The following is a 13464-nucleotide window of genomic DNA, read 5'->3' as shown; positions in this document are numbered from 1 at the left end:
CACTTTTATGTCTCTGTACAAATTTCACACAACCACCCTACTGTGTTTTTTTTTTTACTGTGATATAAAATCTTTTCTCCTTTTTTTTTCTTTACTTGTCTCCAATTCTTAAGTTTTTAATTGAGTTCAACTTTAAATACAAATAAAAACAAATATTTTAGTCATTCTAAAAATATCAGTTCAAGAAATGTTCAGGGTTTAATGGCAAACGGTGCCATAAATGGTCATTTTTACTGAAAGCTTTTTAAAATCCGTTTAAATAATTAAACAAAAATATAAAGTAGGCCTGCATATTGTAAAGAGAGAGAAAATGAAGATTTTTGATCAATAAATGAGTATTGATGTGCAAAAGTATTGCTTTCTGTTTCTGTTTTATCAAATTCTTACCAATAAAAGACCAGTTATTGGTGACATGCTGCATTTGCACATGCACTGCTCTGTTCTGGCTCATTTTCTTGTGTGCAATTGAAAATGTTACTTAAGACATCAGTAAAAATCAGACTCCTGCACATTTCATGAAAAATGTGATCAATACAACTGGATCATACTGTATATGGCCTCATGTATCTGAAATAAATAAACAAACATGTTTCTGTTGCTTTAAAATATAAGTCATTAACCTACAGTACAGGTCAGTATTATTAATCCATTTCTGAAGTTTGTGACAAAAGAGAACAACTTTTACAGGAAGTAAAAGTTGGGAAATCACAGCTTAAAATGAATAGTTTATGCTTTTAGATTGTCTTCATTGTCCTTGTTTTTATTTATTTATTTTTTGTTTACTTTTGGAGAGTTTCTTAAATTTTTGTCAAAAACCTTTAATACATCTGGCTGTTGTGTTTTGTTCTAGTAGGAAGAACTTTTTTCCTTTTACCGTATTTTCCGGACTATAAGTCGCAGTTTTTTTCATAGTTTGGCCGGGGGTGCGACTTATACTCTGGAGCGATTTATGTGTGAAATTATTAACACGACGTAGAAGAAGAAGCGCCACATCTTCTACCTCCGGAGTTAGAGGAGTTGTTTAAAAGTGACACCGAGGATGAAGATTTCATCGGATTTTAGTTATTGAGAGTGACACGGATGGTTTGCAAAACTTCTTAGCATGTTATTTATGCTAAAGTTATCTGAATAACTCTTAATATGTTATGTTAACATGCCAGGCACGTTCTCAGTTGTTTCATGTAACGTAAGCATACCATACAATTATTCAGCCTGTTGTTGCCTCTATTCTATTTTTATTTTAAATTGCCTTTCAAGATGACATGTCTGTTCTTGTGTTGGAAATAAATTTCCCCCAAAATGCGACTTATACTCCAGTGCGACTTATATATGTTTTTTCCTTCTTTATTAAGCATTTTATGGCTGGTGCGACTTGTACTCCGGAGCGACTTATAGTCCGGAAAATACGGTATTTGTCATTTTGTCATTATCATATTATCATTATCGCACTAACAGCAGAAACACTGTATGACATAAAAGAAACATGCCTCTCATTTGTCTTGGCAGGATTTATGGTTGCACACATCAGTGCAGATAAACTCCAACAAAAACACTGTGGACACACTAACATGTACAACAACTTAATGTGGAATGATCATGTGTGATCTGTTGCACGAACTTTTGTTTGTTTGTCCTTAGCTGCAGAAAAACTTCCACCACCTGACTTTACTTATGCTGACCTTGTGAGTTTAAGCTACCGTGTGGTGGTGTACAGAAAATATTTCAAGAGTATTTCTAAAAAGAAAATTCTAAATCATTTAAAAAAGTTTTTCTGCCTCCATGATCCACTTACAAAGCAAAATGATGCTTCTGTAATTGAAGATCTTTCAAGTCATAAAACTTGAATTATTTAGAAAATATCCATGTCTTCTCAAATGCTTTTGATCAGTGATATCACACCAACAGTGGAGATGCTGTTTCTGAATTAGATAAAAGAAAGAAACTTGTCATTTGGCTCTACTTTAAGATTATTTTGTGTCAATTTATTCCAACAAGACTAAAACACCTCTCATAATGTGGAAGAAATTTTACTTAATATGCTCTATATATATTATTCTAATCACACCTACAATTACTTCCTTTACTATATTCATTTATAAACTGTATTTACACTGATTGTTACTATTTTACACTTTTTCCATTGTACATTTTTACTCATCATGCTTTAATTCACTTTTAAGGTTTATTCTCTTCATATACATGCACTGTTAAAAGTTCACTACAAGGGTAAGATGACCTTTTATCTGGTCCTGCCTCAGACCCTTAGTCAGACTGGTTCTGGTGGAGACACAACTATGTGAGGTTTTTTTGATGCCAGTTCTTGGAGTTGTGTGTACACCCAAGGTCTTCAGGAAGGAGGATTCTTTCTACAGAAATGTAGAAATGAAAACTATTGTTTTTCCTCTTGCCTCCCCAGAGTCTCTCTCGACTTCACGCGAGTCAGGAAGTAATTCTGTATTCAATATTTCTCCAGTAAATAAACTTTATATACTTTTACTCATTCCAGACTCTTGGTAATTTTTCTACAACAATAATTAGAGACTCAAAAACTCAAACATCCTGTTGCTGTTCTCCCTGTTTGATCTGACTCTGGGTGGTGAGTCTTCTTCAGATGAGCTGGACATTAAGCTCCTGTGTGGCTGCTATTTTATTCTGGTACAGCTTGAATGGCTGCTGTAAAAAGTACGTCACCACCTGATGAACTGGACTGACTTTGAGCTCTACAGTCTGAACAAACACAATTTTATCAAATTTATAAAACTGATCAAGAATTTTGACCACGCTCAGAGAGAAACCTGGATCTGAGTGACATCCACAAACAGGCCAGATGGATGTGGTCTAATGGTATTAAAAAGAACTTTACTAGTTGGTGTAGATGAAAACCAGATAACAAAAATGGGGACTCAAATCTGGGACTTGCACTCAAATTATATGCATGTACTATGATTTCAGACTCTTAAACATGCGCTCAGCAAATTTAGTTTGTTCTTTGTGATCTGCTCTCTGTCTCAATATCATGACTAGAATTAATTTATGACACAATAGAAATGTAAGACATGGAACATCTCCAGACTTGTTAACAGAGTTTTATACATCTAAACTCTGCTCTCCAGAGTAAACAAGAGCAAAAGGTTGTCAAAGTCCTATTTAAGAACTTCGAGACTGTTGAGAGTTTCACGTGCATGAGACTCTGTGATATCTGCACTTTTATGATACTTTGAAACTATAGTTTCATAAAAAAACAAGAGATAAAGCTGTACAGTAGAGCAAACAAGGAAATTACTGGGAAAATAACTGCTCAGTGTTTAAAACTCCATCATGTTGTTCTTCTTGTTTGGTTTGGCTCTGGGTGCTGAGTCTCCTTCATATGAGCTGGAGCTACAACGTGGCAAGTGTCCCATGTTCTGGTAAAGCTGTAACCACTGCTACAAGTATCAAATTAATCTCTATTTATATAGCACTTTCACATACCAAGAGGTACCCAAAGTGCTGCACAGGTAAAACAATAAATATCAAATAAAACATCAAACAGCAATCACACAATAAAAGACGAAAGAGAAAAGAGCCTGGCCTAATGATCGTGCTCTCTGGAGTTAAAAACCAATGCAGAAAGATGAGTTTTTAATGAGATTTAAAGTCACCCAAGGTTCTGGCAAAAATTACAGAAAGAGGGAGATCATTCCAGAGTTTGGGGGCTGCTGAGGAAAAATCTCCCCGAGTCTCCCTCGAGTCACAAGTCAAGTTCTGGGAACAACTAACTGCATTTGTTCTTCAGATCTCAGAGCTCTACAAGGACGATGATGGTCAGACAGATAGGGAGGAGCCAGACCATTAAAATATTTAAAAGTCAAAAGTAAAATTTTAAAAGAAATTCTTAAAGAGAGGCAGCCAGTGAAAGGAGCGCAGAACTGGAGTAATGTGCTCCCACCGTCTGGTCCCTGTTAATAGACGGGCAGCAGAGTTTTGGATCAGCTGTAGGTGGCAGAGGAGAGACTGGTCAATCCCAGAATAAAGAGAGTTGCAGTAGTCCAGTCTAGAAAAGATAAAAGCATGAATGGGCCTTTCTAAGGCATCATGAGGAAAATAAGGCTTGACTTTACTAATAAGCCTCAAATGATAAAAAACTAGACTGGACTACTGCACTGACCTGCATGTCACATTTGAAGTTAAAATCAAAAACACAAATGTTGCCACAGACATGACCTGGGCTCACGCTGAGTTACACCATGTGTCAGAAGGAGACAACCTGGTTCGCATTACAGCTTCTGTGTACTCTGCCCAGGTCCAACTCAGAGTATTTCCTATAGCTGACACACAAACAATCTTCCTGTTTTTGTAACAGATGTAGAGCTCAACAACAGACAACATCTGGAACATTTCTCATAACTAAGTGCATCACTTACATAACAACATGAAGTGTTTGTGTTATATATTATAAATTTCTTTAAAAACAAAATTCTGACATATACAGATATCTATCACTCTGTGGTGACTTATAGTTTCAAAACAAGTTTGTGGTGTGTTTATGATGCAATAAAATCACAATAATAGATAAACCAGACGCTTACAGCTGAATGAATAACACGTCCTTATTACTTCTTGTTAATCTGCTTGTTTTTCAGTTAGAGGTTGATTTTTAACTAAACACACCTAAAGTTTTCTTTCTGTTTAACAAAATATATAATTATCATGTTTATTTTAATGTAGATGAAATATCATGGACAAAGTTTTGAACTCTTGTATTTAAAAAAAGAAACTGCAGTTCAAAGTAAGTTTGAAGCTTACTTTAAAAAGCCACTTTAAAAATCCACCTTCCAGACTTGTTTGATGGCACAGTGGCATCTATTATGTGGGTTTCTGGAGTTGATTGGGTTGATTTTTAACCTATTCTTTTTATCTGTTTGACTAAATGTAAAATTATATCTTTATATTATTATTAGCATAGAAGTGTAAACTACTGTTCAAAATAAGTTGGAAGAGTAAAGTCATGAAACTTGAATGATTTAGAATATACAGTATCCATATCTCATCAAGTGCAATGAAATGACTTTATCAGTGGTGACGCCTCCTCTGAATGATATAAAAGACAACAGTCTTGCCTGTACTTCTTAGATTAATTTGTGTGGATTTACTCAAACAGAACTTCAACACCTTCAGTGATTACAGACTTAAAACTCTGTCATGTTGTTGTTGTTCTTCCTGTTTGGTCTGGCTCTGGGTGCTGAGTCTCCACCTGCTGATCAGGAGGTGAAGCTTCTGCGTGGCGGCTGTCCCGTGTTCTGGTACAGCTTCAACGGCCGCTGCTACAAATATGTTGCCACCTTGATGACCTGGGCTGATGCAGAGCTCCACTGTGTGTCACAAGGAGCCAATCTGGTGTCCATCCACAGTCAGAAGGAAGAGGATTTTGTCAAATTGCTGATCAAAAACTTTGATCCTGCTCAGGGAGTTAACTGGATTGGACTCACTGATGCTCAGCAGGAAGGAGCATGGTTCTGGTCTGATGGGTCCAAAGTCAACTTCAAGTTTTGGAACAAGGGACAGCCAAACAACTATGGTGGACACGAGAAGTGTGGACACACCAACTGGGACACATCTAAGGGATGGAACGATGCAAAATGTTCAGATAGATCCTCTTTTGTTTGTGCATCTCGTACAGCTTGTGCATAACTGCAGAGAAAGTTATTCTGACTCCACTCTGACTTTCTATGTGCTGATTTGAACCTGTGAAATAATATGTAAAAACGTGCAACTTTATGTTATGTGCAGAAATCTTTTATAAATATTACCCTGTTAATAAAAATGTAAACTATCTCTGAATTTTTTTTGCCCGGCTCAAAGACAAAAACTTGGCTGTCATTGTAAACTGTAAAAATATGTTTTGAACAGGTGGTCTCTGATATGTAAATAAAGACGTCTCATCACAGTAATCCTATGCGTTTCCAGGATGATCAGAATACAAGTCGGAAATAGCACAAAATTCTGGGTCTTATGTATAAACCATCTTGGAGGGCCGCCCATGCTAACTTGATCATACATTTGTTTTAAATATATATATTAAAAACAGGTTTGATGTGCCCCTTTTTTTCCTTTGCACCTGCCCTTTAGAGGTCGCTGCATGTGTCTGTAAAAGATATAAATATTATAAAGGTTAAATAATTAATACATCAATACACACACTATTCACATGCACACACATCTCTCACACATTAGCAAAATATCAGAGATATGAATTTATTTCACATTTTTTTCAAAAAGTGCCATTGTGTGTGTTTTATGTAACATTTATGATTAATTTATCTATTGACTTAACTGAATTACCTCTCATTACTTCTACAAGGGAATTAACACAGTTCAATAACTGCTTAGTATCTTGTGTAAACAGTTACTGCATCTCTTCTTAGTAACTTATTGCTAACTGCCCTGACCAATGACATCTAGCCAACAGTGGAGACACCCTCTTTTTTCATATAAAAGAAAGTGGAATCTCATCTGCCTCTGTAGGATTTTTAGTGGAACACATCAGAGCAGATAAACTCCAACAAGACATCTGCATCTTGTCATAACGGCCTACTAAAGACGCCATCATGTTGTTGTTCCTCTTCATCTTTGGTCTGGCTCTTGGTGCAGCGGCTCCATCAGATGAGTTGGAAATGAAGCTACAGCGTGGCGGTTGTCCCATGTTCTGGTACAACTTCAATGGCCGCTGCTACAAGTATGTTGCCTCACACATGACCTGGGGAGAAGCAGAGCTCCACTGTGTGTCAGAAGGAGCCAACCTGGTGTCCATTCACAGTCAGGAAGAACACGATTTTGTCAATTTTCTGACCAAGAACTTTGACCCAACACGGAAATTCACCTGGATCGGACTCACTGATGTTCATAAGGAAGGAGGATGGATCTGGTCTGATGGGTCTAAAGTCAGTTTCACCCTTTGGAGTCAAAGGGAGCCAAATAATTCAAATGGACAAGAACACTGTGGACACACCAATGAGGGCAACAACTTTATGTGGAATGATCGTGTGTGCTCAAATGCATTCGCTTTTGTTTGTGCATCACGCGCAGTTTGTCCTTAGAGACCAAAAAATTTACACCTACAGACTTTACTGATGTTGACCTTAAGCTACAGTCAGCGGGTATTCAGAAAATATTTGATCCTAAATAGAACGTTCTAAATAATTACTTTTTTCTTTTCTTTTCTTTTCTTTGTTTTTCTTTTCTTTTCTTACTTTTCCTTTTTTTTTTTTTTGTACAGCGTGATCCATTGAAAAGTAAAGTGATGTTTCTGTTAAATACATGTGTAGAAAGAAAAGATACTTTCTCAGACTTGTTTGTTTGTTTTATTTGTGGTAAATCAGAAAAACCTCATTTCTACCATATTGTACTATCAAAGTTAAGCTCAGTTGAAATCCACTTCATTTATAAACACATTTTCATTGCAAATGGGAAAGTGTGTTTTTGCAGATGCCTGAATAAAGAGCGTTGCAGTAGTGCAGACGAGCAGAAATAAAAGCATGCACAACCTTTTCAAAAAGATAAAAAGATTTAACAGATTCCACTTTTGATAAAAGATGAAGGTGATAAAAACTCGATTTTAAAACAGCATTGACCTGTTTGTCAAGTTTAAAATCGTCATCCATGTTGGCCACAAGGATGGTGACTTTGGGAAGCAAATAATTTTGGAGGAGTCCCAAGTTAAAGAGGACGTTTCCAAACAGCATGATTTCAGTTTTTCCTTCATATAGCTTTTTTTTTTTTTTTAACTTGGCCTGTCTAGCATGGCAGCAGGCAGAATGATGGTCTGGCTGCTGCCAAACAGATTTGCTTTGCCAAGGGGAGCTTTATGGGTATAAGGCTACTCATGATAATCTGATTAATAATTAATTTTTTTATATATATTGTTTTATATTCTTTGTCTGTTTGACTGGGATTAGTTGTTATTATGAATCTGTTGATGCAGAAGGTTCAAAATGTAGGGGTTACTGGGTTGGCTCTTTGGCCTTTGGGGGATTTTCTCAGGGGAGTAATCCTGTGGTCTGGCAGAGGTCTGTGCTTTCTAAATGCTTCTAGTTATTATTTTTATCATAATCATCATCATCATCACCATCATCATCATCACCATTCTTCTTCGTCTTCTTCTTCTTCTTCTCATTATTATTATTATTATTATTATTATTATTATTATTATTATTATTATTATTAGTGAGCAGTGAAGGACAGTCAGACACAGTTTTAAAATTCAGCAAAGAGGTTTTTATTTTAACCCAAAAAATGTAATACAAAACAATTTACTACAGAAATGAGTAATCAGGCCCATAAAAGAGGTCAACATAACAGAACTCTACTTAAACAGTTTGTGGCAGAATAACTCAAACAAGCAAATGAAACAAACTGACCTACCAAATGAGACACAAGGGTAAACTTGTGCTGGTGTGTGGTCTGGTCCAATTAGTTGGCTCCACCCTGTGGCTACCTTCTGGTTCCCAAGCCAAGGGAGTGGAGCCACTGAAACAACTCAAGAAAACAAATTGTAACACCACAATATAAACCAAAATGCGATGTAATGATTGAACTAAACTGATGTCAAACAAAATAATATATTATTCTGTAAATTAAATCCAATATGAAAACAATATAAACATATAAGAAACATATAAGTGTGTGTGTAGTACTGTCCATTGCAGGTTACCTCTAATGTGTGACTGTAAATGCAGCCATTACATTATTAGGGTCAGAGCCATACCCAAATTTCCCTGAAGGCTCTCCAAAGGGATTAATAAAGTATTTCTATTCTATACGAAGTATGGAACCGGCCCTATTGTTGTTGAAATGTTTATTATGGTCTGAGCAAACGTCTACTTTGACGTATAAAGATGAAATTCGGCACACATGTGTAACACCCCAAAACAAGCAAAAAATGTCAATCAAACACGTGTTGCCAAGGCAACTGGGTGCCCGCTATCTTGGAAATTACACCCATTTTTTCCCAACAAAGCATGTCACCATGGCAACCGACAGAAAAAAAAGCATTCTCGCCATGAAACATGGTTTGCTCATATCTGTATAGAAATGCATGGGAGCTTTAATTATTATTATTATTATTATTTAATTATTATTATTATTATTATTATTATTATTATTATTATTATTATTATTATTATTGTAGTAGTTGTTGTTGTTATTGGTGACATGTGGGCTGTGGCCAGTCATGGCTTAGGATGGAGAGCAGGAGGAGGGTTGATGTGGCACATGGTGTATTGGTATATTTATGGTATATACATATGGTATATATTTTTTAGTTTAATTCTATTATCTCCCAGAGTGTTGTTTAGTCAACACCTCCTTTGAAGCTGCAGGGAAATATAAAACATCTTGCTGTAATATTTTATGTCCAGCAGAGGACAGCAGAGGAAAGTGTCTGTATGATGGTTCTTGTCTCTGACCTTCACTGCAACATGCAGTATTGAAAGAGCACCAGCAGGAGGCTGATTTATTGTTCTATAGAAGCTGTGTTCAGGATTTAGTAACGTCTCACAGATCAGTTGAAGACCGCTACCTAAATCTCTGACTTTACCTTTAACTGGACCTGAGCTGTACTGACTATAAACTGCTTCTTTTTTCTAGTAGTGGAGCCATGTTACTGCATCTGTTTAGATGAGACCTTAAGGCCCTCTGCTGTCCATGTTCCAAAAGAATTAAACAGATAAATTATCGGTCTGATGCAAGAAAACAAATATAACCAGTAAAATAAACACTTAAGTTTACTGGAACTTGGGTATGTTTAAGTTTTAAACAAGTAGTAACCTATTAATTTTGCTTCTTTATTTGTAGTTTTATAAGTGATTTTTTTTTTATTATTATTTTAAAGTTGTAGCAATATTTTTACCAAACACTGTCTGTAGACACTTTTTGACAAAAGGAAATAAAAATTAATGGTCTTTGTCAAAACAAAGAGCTTATGATTATTTTTTTATATGAACAGCTGTTTGATTAGGATGATCCTGCATTGTGTGGCTTTAATCACTGCAGCACAAACACTTATAGGTTGTTAATGACCAGAAAAACTTGCTTTGAGCTGGATCACAAGTTTCCTTTATGTTGCTTCAGCAAACATGACTGATTAGCTTTGCACAGTCAACACACCTGCTGGTTTTATGACTTTTACATCCTCTTCACAAAATCTTAATCCAGAAACAGCCTGATAGACAAATATTATCATATATAAGCAGTTGGTGAGACGATACTGTATGTTTGCTGCAATAAGATCATGAACCAGGCAGTGTTGCTGTACACTCACATTTCAGCGGTTGACTGTGGGTGCTTTGAAATTTATGGTAAGTTTGAAAGCTTTGTACTACTGGAATTTACTGATTATTAATTCCCTTAAAAGTGGATTTATACAATGATAACACATATCACTGCAAACACCCTTTCTGAAGCATATATTAGAAAGCAGCCTGTCATCTGCCTCAGAAGGATTCTTGGTAACATCCACCTGTGCATGTAAAACTACTATAAGACATCAGTACCTCACCATACAGACATGGAAAGCTCCAAAGTTCAGTTCCTCTTCTTGCTTGGTCTAGCTCTGGAGCAGGAACTGACCCACATCGTGATGTCCAGAGTTCTGTACAGCTTTGGCAACCGCTGCTACAAGCATGTCCTGGGCTGATGCAGAGCTCCACTATCTGTCCCAAGGAGTACCATTTTGTTCAAAACCTGATCAAGAACTTTGATATTCCTCAACAACATACCTGGATTGGCCTTTCTGATACTCACAAAGAAGACAAGTGGATGTGGTCTGATGGGTCTGTGGCTGATTTTCTTCTTGTGGAGTGCTGGACAGTGCTGGACCAACTATGGAGGAAATGAAAATTGTGTGCAAATCAACTTTGGCCGTGATAAGAAATGTAATGATTTTGCATGTACGGACTCTTTTTTTCCCTCTGATTGTGCAACCTGCAAAGCACGATCTGAACAACAGACATGATTATATATGTTACGTTCAATGTGGTCAATGTCACTCTGATGTTGACATGCATGAGACCTTGTTTGACAATAAATGTATGAATATAAATTAAGTCTGTAAAATAATTTCATCAACCTTCATTCTAATGAATATTAGATAGAAGTTTACTTCATTTTCACTGTATACATTAAAAGTTGAAAGGAAAATAAGTTTTTATTGCTTCTTATTAATCTGCTTGCTTTTTTAGTTGGACTCCAAGTTCATTTTAAACCAAATGCTTCTAAAGTTCTTCTTTTTTTTCACTAAATGTAGAACTATGTGTTTATTTGATTTTCAAAAAAATGTTACAAAGTTTTAAATTCTAGCAGTACTACTGTTCAAAATAAGCTAGATTACAGTTATGAAACTTGAATGGTGTAGAAAATATCTGTCTTCTCAAGTGCTTTTAACCAGTGATACATTAACAGTGGAGACACCTTCCCTGAAGGATATAAAAGACAACAGTTTGTCATTTACCTCTATTTAGATTCATCTGTGTGGATTTACTCAAACAAAACTTCAACCTTTCATAATTACAGACTTAAAACTTCGTCATATTGTTCTTCCTGCTTGGTCTGGTTCTGCCTGCTGAGTCTCCATCCCATGTTCTGGTAGTCAGAATGAGGAGATTAATGAATGGTTGGTTAAAGAAAATATTACCTTTTTAACATTTCTGTCTTTCTGTTATGGTTGTGATTGAGTTGGTGACATCCTTTATGGGACTGTTAACCACAGGTGGGGCTCAGTCATAATGTTAAATACCTTTAGAATATTTATACAAGAAAACAATCTGGTTATCTTTGAAGCATGGTTGACACATGAATGTAAAACTCTTGAACAAACCAAACAAGGAAAAAAAGTTTGTCAGTCAGTGATATATTTACTATCCCTCTGTGGAAACACTAAACATTTCTTAGCCTTGTTTTTCTGCTGAGGTTTGGTTTGACTCAGTTTCAGAGAGAATGTTCCGGTTGTTCAGGAAACACCAACAGGTGGAGATAAACTGGAAATGCTGCAGTGTGTTTGTTTATCACTTTTTTTTCCTGTTTGACAGTAAATTACTGAGGCATCCTTGGAGACTTTCCAAGACATTATCACTCAGGTGAAATAAGACTAAAGCAACTTTGTAATGCAAAAAGATGGCGTCGTGAGTGGTCCGCGAGTCCTTCGCTCCGTGATTGTTTTACACGTTTCATCCGTACTGCTTCTTTTTCACTAATAAGCCCATCACTACAGTAAACCTTTCGCTTTGTGCCAAAATACGGACAGGGATTCTCGGACAAACATCGACCATGACGAAGCACAAACTCCGTAAAACCGAGCCGAACCTGTGCCCGGAGGCTACTGCTAGCACTGCTAGCATAGATGGCCACGGTGGCATGGAAGACGGCGCGAGTGGCGTGAGCAATGAAGCTACATCACAACCTTCCGATATCGCAAAGCTACTGAATGAGATCCGCTCCGAAGTTCGTACATCGCGGGCCGAGATATTATCTGAGCTTAAAACACTCAAGTCAACATTACATGCACATGAGGTAAAGCTACAAGAAGTCAGCGGCTCACTTACTGACGTGGACTCCAGAGTGGCTACTCTGGAGAAGCTATGCTCCGAGCTGGCGCAGGACAACATAAAGCTGAAATCGAAGGTGGAAGACCTTGAGAACCGCTCCAGACGGAATAACATCAGAGTTATTGGAATCCCCGAGCGTGCGGAGGGGCCTCGGCCTACTACGTTTCTGGAATCCTTTTTGCTTGAGGTTTTCGGGGATGGAAGCTTTCCTTCAGCAGAAGATACCGCATCATGTGGACGACTGAGGATGCTTCACCGGAGCTGCGTCATCGCTTTCACATTCTGGTACGGTGAATCCCCTGGTTACTAAGTTGTGGGTAGCACTAACAGGTTAATGCGTTCGAGCTAATGAGACTATTGTTTGCTTTCGGCTCGGGGCGGCCACTCCGTGGTTTTCCCTCGCTCGCCTCTACCATTTGAATTTTTTCTGTTGGACTATAATTTTTTTTTTTTTTTTTTTTTTTTTTTTTTTTTTACAGTAGGATATAGAGGTCGTTGTTGTTTACACCGAATCTGGTGATATTTTCAATATCAGGCTTGCCCTGATGGGTATGGCGACGCGGACTGGGACAATTTCAGCAGGGCTATCTGTTCAGTGCCACGATTACGATTGTTAATATTGATACCTTTACCAGTATAATTATTGCTATCATTGTTATTATCACATGCACTGTCACGGTTCACTATTATCACCATTACTTAGTTTGTGATTATTATTATTGTTATCCTATTTATTTATCCTTTTTTGTATGCATGTATGTGTATATGCCCTTATTGGTGAATATGTATATATATTTTAATTAGTTAATTGACTAAGTTTTGTTTATTTAATCATTTATTTATTTATTTATTTATTTATTTATTTATTTTATTTTTTTTTGTATGC

General features: G+C 36.7%; 2 protein-coding genes across 2 annotated transcripts; both read left to right on the top strand.

Moving 5' to 3' along the window:
• The first annotated feature begins 4981 nt into the window (after window positions 1-4981).
• Window positions 4982-5781, top strand: LOC121628343 (ladderlectin-like). Its single transcript, XM_041967369.1, has one exon. It carries the CDS (start codon window positions 5182-5184, stop codon window positions 5668-5670), a length of 489 nt encoding a protein of 162 aa, XP_041823303.1. The 5' UTR covers window positions 4982-5181; the 3' UTR covers window positions 5671-5781.
• Window positions 5782-6493: 712 nt separating this feature from the next.
• LOC121657059 (lactose-binding lectin l-2-like) lies at window positions 6494-7181 on the top strand. Its single transcript, XM_042012422.1, has one exon. It carries the CDS (start codon window positions 6588-6590, stop codon window positions 7074-7076), a length of 489 nt encoding a protein of 162 aa, XP_041868356.1. The 5' UTR covers window positions 6494-6587; the 3' UTR covers window positions 7077-7181.
• The last annotated feature ends 6283 nt before the right edge of the window (window positions 7182-13464 follow it).

Source organism: Melanotaenia boesemani, chromosome 17 (assembly GCF_017639745.1).
Source record: "Melanotaenia boesemani isolate fMelBoe1 chromosome 17, fMelBoe1.pri, whole genome shotgun sequence".
Classification (NCBI taxonomy): Eukaryota; Metazoa; Chordata; class Actinopteri; order Atheriniformes; family Melanotaeniidae; genus Melanotaenia; species Melanotaenia boesemani.
The sequence above is the reverse complement of the archived record's forward strand: the minus strand, read 5'-3'. Positions and strand labels throughout refer to the sequence as shown.

Bases quoted from the DNA above. Each gene is read 5' to 3' on its own strand.
- LOC121657059 (XM_042012422.1), top strand. From the start codon at position 6,588: ATGTTGTTGTTCCTCTTCATCTTTGGTCTGGCTCTTGGTGCAGCGGCT.
- LOC121628343 (XM_041967369.1), top strand. From the start codon at position 5,182: ATGTTGTTGTTGTTCTTCCTGTTTGGTCTGGCTCTGGGTGCTGAGTCT.